Below are 12,679 nucleotides of genomic sequence, written 5' to 3' on the forward strand. Positions count from 1 at the left end.
GCTGTACTTTGAATGCATCAGCATGAGTAAAGGGACACTTGGCTACTAAATGCCTTAAGCAGCTGTGTGCTTTCAACGTGAGTTAAAGCAGCTGAGCTCACATGTCTCAGATGAAAAAACAAAACAAAACATGAGAGCTGCACATTCAAGAGAGGAAAAAGAGACTGAATGAAGTGAGGATCCAATATTTGAAACAAAACTGAAAAAAGCTTCACAAAGAAGAAACCATAATATATATATATATATATATATATATATATATATATATATATATATATATATGTAAAAATAGCATATTAACTAAGGAGTAAGCATAAGATATTATTGTTGACCATTGATATGCTGATTCTGGTTTAAAGAATTTTGAGAATCTTATTTTTTATCTACTTAAGATGTTTCCCGATACCTGCGGTATTTGTGAAACGTTCCTGTCTGGTTTTCAACCCTGCAACAGATCTCAAGCAGTTTATAATGACATTCTTTAAATTGTGAACTCTGCACCAGTCTGCATCCTTTTATATGGTAGATAATCATGCCAGGATTTCTCAGCAGGTTGCTGGTGTGATAGGTTTCCTGCAGCTTTGAGTCGGTGGCAGAATATCATTCAGAAAATGATGTGCAAAAATAGAACCTCTTAATGAGTCACTAATTTTCTCCAAGGTGAATCTATTCGTATTTTTTAACCTACCATTTTCAAGGACCACATTGTCAGAGAGCTGGGCTGAAATAAAAACACAGCAAAAGAGGAACACTAGCCATTGAACTGTTGTACGTAGAAAAAGTTTGCCCCTCTTGAAGTTAATCAAAATGGCCAAAGGAGAAACAGCTCATGACGCAAAAGCATGCATGGCATCTGACAAACATACGGGTGCTTATGTTAGTATTTGCGTAAGTCTGGTTGCTACAAACTCTATGGTATTTATTAATATTTCACAGCTGCTGCAGACAACAGGATGAGGTATGAGGGAGCAGCATCCAGTAAATCCAGACACAGACAAAAGCACAAGAAGCACTAAAACTCAACTCATTCACAGGCTTTCAAACAGCTGATGCTTATTGTGTCACTGCATTCACAGTGAATTCTACAGCGAAAGAGCTGAGAAATAATGAAAAATAAATTTAATAAAAATAAAGACAAATAACACGTTCTTCTCTTAACTGTTTTTGTTATTAAAATCAGAAACAAGATCTTAAATGTAATGATAGTTTTAAATTAAGTTTACAGAGACTTATTGAGAAAACGTAACTTTTCATCTTCGTGTTTATCCATGACACATTCTACAGGTTTCAGACACATTCCTACCTGTTTGACCTTTGCAAAATGCCAGAGTACTTAATGGAAGTAGAGGTGGACACTTTAGGTCAAAGGTAGCTAACGATGTTGTCAAAAGCTCTGTGCAGCTTTTGACAACAACTTCTCACATTTTACACAGTAGCGAATGACTGGATGCCTGCAATTAGGAGATAGGCTTTGTTTAAAAAAAAGAAGCAAAATTTAGGACTTAAAGCAGATATTCAGTAAATTTACGATGTTTCGTGAGATCTATATTGTGTCACATGCTTTATATGATTGGTTGATTGTTTTATTTATTGAATAAAACCAGACTTTTTTGAAATCGTGCGACAATAAACCGGAGAATGTGAACATGGTCGTTTGTTTGAGGCTCTACTGTCATCTAGTGGAGCAACAAGTCAATGCAAAGATCCATAACAATTTTGTCTGAAATACTCTGTTTGTCTAAAGATGTAGGTGTTTATAGTTTTATTTCTTAACACCAGCCTGCGGATTTCTACTGAAAAGAGTGAACACGGCTTACCCCGGCATGACAGACTGATGTACTTGAATGATTTATGTAAACTGGGACAAAGGCAGACCCCCCAGGCCTCTCCTTCCTCCAGATTTGTCTGAATTTATATTGTAGCATTTTTCAACACTTTTATGCATCTATTTTTTAAGCAACATACATTTTAGCAACATAATTTTGAATCCAGAAGTAAAATGTCAAGAAAATATAATGTAATTCAAGCATAGCTCCGCTAGAGGGGGCTATATGAACGTATAATTAAAAGACTCCGCCTTTGTGCTTTCGTCAGAGTGTTTGCGGAAGTGAACTACTTGTCTTGTTTTGGTCGCCCCCTTTTCTATAAAAATAAATCAAAAGTGCAACAGATAATGACCCAGATGCCCAGTCCTCCACCTGAAGAGTTGGTCAAACAATGGGAAAGGTTAGCGCGATCTAATACACCTCATGGCTCCATGCGCCGGTTAATAGCCTGCAGTTACCACGTTAACTCTGCGTTATTACTCTCGCCTCGTCTCAATGTTCGAGCTTTGGGTTTAATTCAAAGCTAAAACTGAAGACCGCATAAATTACAACTGTAAAAATCCGAATTAGTATAAAATGTTTGAAATTAGAGCGTGGGATAATATAGGTGTTGAACTTTTTAAGGAAGGTAGTTGGGTTCCTATTCAGTCTGAATTTTACTTTTATTCATTTATATTTTTAAATAAAAGTGTGGACAAAGGAGAACTGCGCATACAAAAGTGTTTGAGGTTCCAAACTTTTCCCTTCCCCATTTCTAAAATGAAAAAAGGGGAAAGAAGTTATAGCTACCATTTTTCCTAGATATAAATAAATTATAAATGAGTGACAGACTGCAATGCAAAAGAATGAATAGCCAGTGCCCTATAAATGTGTGTTTTTACAAAATTGCATTTAGACTTGAACACAAAACTGACATTCATTTAAAAGGTTTTGGGAATTTTTCAGAATTAAAAACAACAATAATTTAATCACATGTTTGATCAATCCTGGTTCATTATGCAAAAGAAATCAGTGTTACATCAAGCCAAAGATAGTTGATGAGAAATTGTACCAAATAGTTGCAACAAACCCTACCCAGTACACTTAAATTAGTGATGTAGCTCAATCTCTTAACAGAAAACATTATTATAGAGTCTTGGTTCTGAGTGTTACAGATGAGTAGTGTTAGATTTTGTGAAAACATCTGTGTGTGTGTGTGTGTGTGTGTGTGTGTGTGTGTGTGTGTGTGTGTTGCTCTGATGCAGTGAGCAGAAGCGACTCAGGCAGGAGGTGGTGGAGGAAGACACTGAGGACTGGCAGAGGAGCCCAGACTTCTCCGGCCTGGAGCGGGTCGGTGGCGTGGACCTCTCCTTTATCAAAGGGGATGAAGTCAACGCCTGCGCCCAGCTCGTGGTGCTCAGTTACCCGGATTTGAAGGTGAGCTGACCTCCATCATATAGCCTAAAACCTAACCTCGCGTTCCTCTAGTGGTAAAATAACAGAACAGCGACAGTAAAAAAAAAATCTTTTCTGCTCTTTTGATTTAACAGATGTGAGCTTTTTTTCATCAGTGCCATTCATTTAGCAGAAGAGCTATTAAAAAAAACATAGCACAATATAATGAAAAACCCAGTTTATTAATATTTGCTTGGCCTTTTAAAGCTTTATATTGACCACAGCGGAAATTTTGCCTGACAGCTGCAGGTGACCTTTAAAAGCAGTCGTATTTAAAGTGTTCGCTCTTTGAGTCATCATTATTTTTAATTAGCTGCTGTTTTTATGACTTCAGAAAGCTGATGGTATGAGGGAAACATTACTCATGCTTCCAGCTGGAATATTTGCTTGGTGTCTAGAGTGACATATAGTTTAAAATGCTTCGTAATGTCTACCAGGCCATTTGTCTTCATCATCCAATGCCAAAACCTGTAATGCGATCAATTCAATTCGTCCTATTTTATTGTAATTTTACAGCATACTAAACAACTCCGGACAGTTTTACTCTGAGATCTATAAAAATGTAAGTGGAGTGAAGTACATAATAACAACAGCTGAGTCAGTGACTCCATGGAATTGGTTGTTTTTCCCTAGATAGGAAACTTTTCAACACTTTTAGCAATAATTTGAACTTAACTGCGTTGCTTTATAGCTAGGATTATATTGGAGTGTATCTAATTGGATGTTTATTTGATTACAATGACACTCAACACACACTCCTTTTAAAATGGCAGGTTTTTGTCAAGTAAAAAAAAAAAAGAGGCCTGGCAAGAAAAAAAAAAAAAAACTTTCTAAAAACAATGTGATATTTAACCCCACCACCCACTGGTACTTCAACAAGGCACCCTTTTAATTACTTTTCCAGATTCAGTCTTTTTAAGATCATACATTCCGTGAGGTTTAGTCAATCTGTCTTATCGGAAATAAGGTTTAGCCGTTACAGTTTCTCTATATATTTTTCAGCTTTTTTTTTTCTTGTTTACATTTCTTTATTTTTTTTTGGTCAAATGGTACAAGATACAAGGATTTTTGGAAAGATAATCTGAAATTGTTGATCATGACCTATAATTGAACCACAAATCCCAAACATATTGATCAGGGGATGTATACTCTTTTGAGGGCATGTGCACCTGTTTAATTATCCCAAATGTTTGACACCGAACCCATGAAGGAAAGCTTCTGATCAAGATGTTATGTTAAAATTATCGTACGTTTTCTGCATTTTTAACAAATCTAGTGCTACAAACTGTTTGTGCCACAAGAACTCAAACTGATCACTGGTAAGGAATAAAAAAAAAAAAAACATTTATTGTGCAGTTTGTAACATTGTCATTGGAGTCCATAACACAACACAAATATTTCCTGAAAGCTAGCTGGTATTTTTAAAGGCAGACATTTTTTGACAGTTTGTCAAGAAACAAATCGTGTGTTGACGTTCCGTTCACTAGTTTCTGTGCCAAATCACCACCTTTTCAAAGTCTTAATTTGTAGCATCTGCTGTTTACTTTGAAGAAAGGTGATTTAGGCCTGACCTTATAGCATCTGAGGTGCAACAGTAAAGTATTTTTAGAGTGACCAGAGAGCTGTGACAGCTTGTGCTCCAGAGAGATGCAGGTTCTGGTCTCCTGAACCCTGCTGATTATCTGCAGGATCCCAGGAAGGTCATCATGGGAGAATCGGTCACCTGTGACATTGCTGCTTAAAATAGACAAAAGATTCAAGCAGTGTGCTTAAAGCATATGTGTGCTTAGTGACAGACTTTATAAGCTATTATAGGCTAAATGTTCATCATTTAGCACTTAGCTGACCCCAAGGTGTAAGGAAACCATCTAGTAACCCAAAGTCTTTCATGCTTTGTTTGTTTTGAATAATTGACTATATCAATCTGGAATATCGCCGTTGAGATAAAATTCAGTTCTACTCTACACAAAATCCAACAAAAAGTGAAATTCACACACGTTTCAATGTCTTTGCTGAAAAGCATCCACCATAGAATAATACTGCCATTACCATGTGTCACTGTAAGTATTGCCTGTTTTTCCAGGAGCATTATGCATGTAAGTCAAAAACAACTTTCATTTTGATCTCATCTGACCTGATCAGCTTTTTCTACATGTTTGCTGTGTCTCATACATGGCAGATTCTTGTTGCCTTCTTCCAACAACGGTGTTATTCTTGTCAATTCTCCGCAAAGGCCAGGTTTGTTTAGGACAAATAATGCTGTAGTTGTCCTCTGGAGAGATTTTACCACTTGAGCTGCAAACCCTTTTCCTTCAACTTGAACAGCCGCTCAACTCTGTGTTGGTCGATAAAAATAAAATTCTAATAAAGCACAGTACATAACAAGAACGTCATCTTAGACTGTTTCATAATTTAAAACACAAAAGATGACATCTGAAGATATATCTCACTCGGTGTGCTCGCCGCCTCATCGTTTTTAATGGTTTAGATTTTTCTACTGCGGCGTTTTAAGAAATTGAAAGTTAAAGTAAACGCAGAGAGGTAACATTTTTGTTTCTTGTAACATGCATACATGAATATATATATACATATGTATTTATATGTTTTTTTAAAATAAAGTTGCATGATGTTTTGTAAAAGCTTGAACAAAATAAAAAAGGTGTGATAGAGATTGTCAATTGGCTTTTAATGAAACCCAAACATGCAACAGTAAATCTGAAAAGCATTTAATGCTGAGCATTAAATGATTTTCAGCTCTACATACTGATTATGTAGAGTTATGGTTTAGAGATCGAGGACTGTTTTTATTGAACAAAGGTCTAAACAGTACCAGCAATGAGGTGATAGAAGATTTATAAAGACTTATAAAATATATGCCGGTGCTTACAGTTATTCTTAACTTATTATTTTTTTTTCATTTCACACAACTTGTGGCAGTTAGATGTTTGCATAAATGCGAATGGATCCTAAACCGTAGAGGTGGATTAAACTGGAACATCTGGATCTAGACAGCATCGCTCCGTCTCTCTTTTAGGACACTGTACTGGTGTTCTAAAACCCAGTACAGTGAACTGACTGGTTTCTGCTCTTTCCTCTGAGGTTCTGTATGAAGACAGTCGCATGGTGACCCTGACGGCCCCCTATGTCTCTGGCTTCCTGGCCTTCAGAGAAACCCCTTTCCTCCTGGAGGCGCTGCAGCGGCTAGAGACCAGCCAGACGACACTTGTGCCTCAGGTGTGTGTCCAATGAGGGAAGACAGACGAGTCTGAATTCTGTGCTGGATTAAACAGGGAACCACAATGTGAGTCCCTGAATTAGTTTTAAAATAATTATCCTCATCTCTGCCAGATCTGATGCAACAAGTCAGATGTGCCCGCAATAATTAAACTCATTTTACTTCTCTTTAAACAGCCTCTAATTAGGTCTTGTATTACCCAGGTTCAGCTCGGTTCACTTCAAACACATTAGATCAACTAGAGCGTCTATGACAAAGTTGCTCTGTTCTCCCTCTCACTGTTCCTCCATGTGTCGTCTCTAAGTCATCCCCACCCACACGCTTCTGTTTGTCACAGCCCACATGCCTCCTCCTCTTCCTCCCCCTCTGTCTCACCGTCCCCACGCAAGAAAATGTGTAGAAACGGTCAGAGTTTCTCTCATACACACAGACACACGCGCACACACGCCCACACACACACACACACACGCACGCACGCACGCACGCACGCACGCACGCACGCACGCACGCACGCACGCACGCACGCACGCACGCACGCACGCACGCACGCACAAACTGATTTACTTCTACTGACATTTAGCATGGGCACACACACGCTCTGTCCCTGCCCGTTTATCTGCAACCTTTCAGAAAAACATTCTCAAACATTCACTGGTATGTTGGAGACGGAAAATCTCAAGCTCACAGGTTTCCCTAACGCGTCTGAGTTTTCCAACAAAGGGAGTTAAAATAAAAATAGATGGAAGGAGATTTTAAAGTGGACATCTCAAACTGTTTAGGGCAGTAGGTGATGGATTAAGACTTGCTTATGTCTGGCTTTATTATTATTATGATTACTATTATTATTCCAGTTAAGCTGATATTATATAATAAATGTTCTGTTTCCTTTCAACAGGTGGTGTTTGTGGATGGGAATGGTCTTTTCCACTACAGAGGTACATCTTCACTGATATTTTTATGGATTTTAAAGGATATTTAATGCAACTGTGCTAAAACGTGTTAAAGGGTCAATTTCCGATAGATAGAAAACCTGTGGATTGATTTAAGAAGAAGAGAGCAAAAGAAAGGAGGCACCATATTGAATGATTCAAAGAAAATGTGCCAACAGGAATGGTCAAAAGTCATTCTCTTTGTATGCTCCAACCTTATGAAATTGTAGAGGCTGGGTGTGCATGGGCAGCTTTTACTGACAATTTAAGGCCCGGTCTTTATTTGGTCCAGAAAAATATTTTGAGAATGTGTTGTTTTTTTTTAGCCTGTAGGACAGTTTTTCTTCCTCATCAAACACTACGTTTAAAAAAAAAAAAAAATTTATTTGTGTTCTGTGTGCAAAGTCCACTACTCTTCACTATGAAAAAACAAAAGCAATGTTTTTTTCTTATCCGTTACAGAGTTTGGCGTGGCGTGTCATCTCGGGGTGCTGTCAGGTATTCCCTGTGTGGGCGTGGCTAAGAACCTGCTGCAGGTGCAGGGGGTGCTTAAAGACGAGGAGCACCAATCACAAGTGAGACCACCAAATGATTTTAACTCATGTAATGATTATGAATGATCAAAAGACTCACTGTATGTTTTGGCATGAGAAATTATGTGTTCTGATTGTAGCACACAACACATAATTTGTGTGTTGCGTGCTACACACAACACAAAAATTTTTAATTGTCTAAAATCGGAACAATTTTAAATCTTTAAAATTTACCCTATTTCATTTATTTATTTTTTCACTTAAAATATAGTTCCTAATTTAAGCATTTAAGGAGCCACTAGAGATGGAAACCTGGTAAAAACCAGTCCCTTATTCCACGATTTGCTTCTTACGGAGGGTCCGGACCCTCTGATAAGGAGAAACAGTGGCTTGCCAGAGACATGGACTCTGTTGAAGTTTGAAACAACTAAACGTGATATTACCTAATTGCTAACATTTGGCTGTGATGTGTGTAAAGCTGTAAACAACCATCCCCCACTGCGAAGAGATGAGTGCCAAGCAGAGTAGGGTCACAAAATGTTTGCAAGAATGTCTTAAACATTCCTCTTGCTCCAACTTCAATCGCTCAACATTGGGGAGCGTGGCCAACATGAACTGAATGGCTTCGTTCACTTCCTCCGCTGCCATTTCCAAACTACATCTATAGGCAGACTACAATTCTAAAACAGCACAGAAATCCAGCTTCGTCTTTCACAGCTCCTCCTTCTGCTCGCTGATTTGCTCAGCAGAAATGCATCCTACGAAATTGAGCTGAATGGGAGAAATCCCAGACCGAGCAATGAAGGGAGATGAGAATCAAGTGGAACTGCATAGGAAGGCGATGGCCAGGCTTTGATCAAAGTGAATTAGTGTAAAGCTCTTCAATGTAATATTTGCTTGAAACGGGTAATTTTTTTATGGGGTTTGAAATGCAGAAAAAAATATCATGAGCTTAAGTCTCTAATTTAATTTTTTTTTAATACTAACCACAAATAGCTTTTTTGTGCTTCATTTACTGTGTCTCCATTAGCTTAATTTGCTTCTCATTTAAAAGAGCTTCAATCCTTGACTGAAAGTTTGAAAGAGTGATTAGTTTTTGTTATTCTGACTTGTTTCTCACTGCAAATGTCAGAGAGGGGCAAAGCAACAGACAGAGTTTGTTTTTTTGTGTGTTTCCTCAGCTCACATCCACGTGTTTCTGTTTGCCAGAAGAGTGTGTTTATGTTCGGCTTTGACAGTGTGACAAGTCCTTGTTGTGTAGCTAATGCTAATGAGATGCTGTGAATACAAATCAAGATGGAACAAATACCTTTTGGTCCAAGTGTGCTTCTGGGACTGCAAAACCTGGATTTGATTAATATGCAAATGTTCATTTTGTTCCAGTCTGGCGCCTCGGTGACCTAGAGGAGGAGGGACAAGAACAAATTAAAGTCAAAAATCTACCTGATGGACAAACATTCTGTTGGAGTCAGAGAAAAAAAAGTAAATTTAGAGGTGTAACGGCACACATTCGGACCAAAAATATCCGCTGCTGCCACGTTTTTTCAGTACGCACATTTACCAGACAAATACAGCATTAAATACGTGAACACATGCAGAATGTTTATGCTCTCAACTAAGTGTGCAATGCAACTTTCTGCAGCTCAGCTTTAAGCCGTCACTAAACTCTGTTATTTGGGAACTTTGAGGTTCTTCACGCTGCTATAGGAAAAATGTTAAACTTAACCAACAGAACTTTATATCAGTATTTGTTTTTTTTGACAGCAATACGTGCTCAGTAGCTCTTTCCTCGATTCTCCTCCATTAATAAATGGAGCAGTGTGTATACGAGCAGGATTGACAATGATACGACCTTCCTCCAGGCTCTGATTGGCTGTTTTTGACCATGAGCGGTCCACTTCTGCAGATGGCAGTAGGACCACAGATTACCTGTGTCATAGCACAGTGACAGTTTCAACAAATATGTAAAAAAACAGATTTTTTTTTTATTATAAAAGTTACATACTGCAACTTTATGTGAATAACTCACCTGAAACTTAATGTATTTATTTATATTTTGCAAACATCAGTTAAAGTCCAAATCCAGCTGTCTAATGGCATTACCAGTCCTGAATGCTGCACAGTTCATTTTCCAGCTGTAAGGGAAATTTTGGTTCAAGTATCAAATCCTTTGCAGCCTCTGACTTCTTGTCTTGTAAGACTTATTTTAGTTTTATCCATCTTCCAGTTTATGCACATCGGCATCTTTGTCCCTGCTGAAGAAAGGCATCTCCGAAGTTGCGCTGTTTTGAGGTGATGTGCAACGTTAGTTTTCTTCTACTTATAAGGACAAAAATTTACATTTTCTGTTGAGATAAAGAAAAGACATATTTGATCCACTGCTGAGTCCATTTGGGTGCAACACACACAGACACACACACTGCTTATGCCTAAAACACTCAAGTGGCATTGTAACATGCTAATTGAATTCTCTGAAGGAGAATCTCTATCTCCCTCAATTAGTGTCTGTTGCTCTGGCATCATAAATATCCCGTCTCCACCACCGGAAGGAATCTGATCTTTATATACCCAGATCAGGGTCTCCCCAGAGGATAAAGTCACACACAATCCCCCTTTGAACGTCTGTACAAATACTAGCTATAGCTTCTCTTTTATTGTCAGTTTCAAACAGCATTACTTTCGCATGTCCGGGCCGCACCTTTGGGCTCAAGCTTGACACAGTTTCTGTGGGAAATTTTTGATTTTGCTTCCCATCCGTATTTTTGGCACCATTGTCACTCTCTGCGGGTTTAACCAATTTGTCTACAGGCACGTACTGAATGGCGATGCTCCACATAAACCACATCTTTGTTGATTGAGGAGTTTAGTAAATTAGTAGTGGAATAATGTGTGAAACATAAGCCGGAACAGGCTCCTTTCCAGATTGGAAATTGGACTGAAAACGAGCCCTTTAGAAACTAAATGAGCCATTACGGGATCTCAGATACACATGTAAAAAGCTGTGCTGCACAGTTATTAAGATGTAAGAGTAAGACAACATCCCCAATAGACAGAAATAGTTCATCCAGTCTATTTAGCTCTATATCAGACTTTTAAAATAACTTAAAGTTAAAATATAGCAGGACAGAATTGACATATTTAACAAATCTTCATTTGTCCAACAGTCTCAATGCTGTGGTAGTTTAACACCACAGAATTTTGTTGCACTTTTATGTTAATTTTTGGCCAGAAAGTAATTTTTCCTTGGCATATTTTTACCGAGCTATTTTTGCTCGGTAAAAATAGCATCCACTTCTGGAAGGTTTTGTCTCTATTCCAGGTTCTCTCAATCTGTGGATCATGCCTCTCCTTGAAGAGCTCTCACTCAAGTGTTTCTTTGTTGTTTTGAGCTGGTATTGATTGTTCAGCATTTGACATCAAGTTAAACATTATGTAATACATCAAATTTTGTAGGAAACCCACTATTATACATCGCACAGATGGTTCTTTGATTCTCTGATCTCAGAATTTATCTCAAATCATCCATCTGCTCATATAGTTCCACCCCCCCAAAAAACTTTAAATCTGTCTGTTGAAACAAATGACATATAAAAATGTTAAGTAGTTTTGGTTCAGGTTTATGGCAAAAGCAGAATTTTTTTTCTTTTTTCAGGAATAAACAAGGTGCACTTCAGCTGCTATTTTTTCTGTCAAACTAAATTAACAGCCACAAGTGTCCATTAAGTGTCCTCATTTAGGTGTGTTATCCTGCTGTCCATTTATTTATATCTCAATGTGGTGCTTCTGAGCTATTATAAATGCATTTTCTTCTAGCTTGCTTGGAGGCAAAACATGTTGAAAGATCTTAGACTTTCAATAAAGTGAAAGTTGTAGACATTTTTGTTTTCTTTCATCCACAGCCTCTAGTTTATTCTTCCTGTCTCTTCCTTCTTTCCATTCGTATCTTCTTCGTCTCTCTTCTTCTCCCCTCCCTCATTGGTAACCTAGGTGTGACTTAAATCAGTGTGTTATTGATGACCTCGTCTGTATTTCTGACTTCTGCTCTTTTCTGGCGTTCTGTCCTCCTCTTGAGTCGAAGGAAGCAGGCCGGCCTCTATCTCACACACGGTTGGACTCGTCCCAGCTTGGATTGGATGCTCCGTGCGGCCGTCCTCCTGCTGGCTGCTTGCTGTAATCAGTCATAGTGGAGCAGACACTCCATCCATCACGGAGGCTAAACTCCCTTCATTGCTCTGGCCCCGTAACACACAGTGCACCTGTCAACAGCAGCCCGCATCGCTGCGCCTGACTTTGCCCTGTCTCTTTGACTGTTCGAGCAAAACTTTAGCTGGAACAGAGGTCAGATTTAAGTCCCGTCATTCGGTGGGGGGTCGGGGGGTTCATTCTTTGCGAAAACATTCAAAAAAGTATTTTAGAGGTCTTTATTTAGGCTCTTTTAAATTCTGAAAAGGGGATGTTGACTGATTTTGGCTCTGGAACAAATTTCTTTTTGGAGTTCAAAAGGAAGCCGGGAGGACGTTATTTGCTGGCTAAATGAAAAGGAAGCTGTTCAGCTTAAATATTTGCTCTGCAGTTGCAAACAGTGATTTCCTTCTAGGACAATATCAGCTATAAAACATCTGAATTAATGCCTAAAGATATTTTATGTTATTTGTATTTTATTTTCCCTTTGTAATTTTATTTGTTGGGGCATATACTTGCATTTAGGGGTTTAACTGTTCC

The 12,679-nt window shown here is 38.4% G+C and overlaps 1 protein-coding gene across 4 annotated transcripts in view; it reads left to right on the forward strand.

Annotated features, from left to right (window-relative positions):
* The first annotated feature begins 1,561 nt into the window (after window positions 1–1,561).
* LOC103463593 (endonuclease V) overlaps window positions 1,562–12,679 on the forward strand; it is a 65,023-nt gene continuing 53,905 nt past the window's right edge. Inside the window, exons 1-5 of one of the 4 annotated variants that reach the window (XR_014087655.1) lie at window positions 1,562–2,226; window positions 3,071–3,242; window positions 6,360–6,494; window positions 7,391–7,430; window positions 7,887–7,999. Coding sequence is in view for 3 of the 4 variants with exons in the window: in XM_081607394.1 (XP_081463520.1) it covers window positions 2,174–2,226; window positions 3,071–3,242; window positions 6,360–6,494; window positions 7,391–7,430; window positions 7,887–7,999 (513 nt within the window). In the remaining variant the exon portion in view is untranslated. The remainder of the gene's footprint in view (window positions 2,227–3,070; window positions 3,243–6,359; window positions 6,495–7,390; window positions 7,431–7,886; window positions 8,000–12,679) is intronic. The other 3 variants (XM_081607394.1, XM_017306578.2, XM_008407041.2) reach the window with 3 other exon arrangements.

Source organism: Poecilia reticulata, chromosome 1, assembly GCF_904066995.2.
Source record: "Poecilia reticulata chromosome 1, P_reticulata-male-v2, whole genome shotgun sequence".
In the NCBI taxonomy this organism is placed as follows: Eukaryota; Metazoa; Chordata; class Actinopteri; order Cyprinodontiformes; family Poeciliidae; genus Poecilia; species Poecilia reticulata.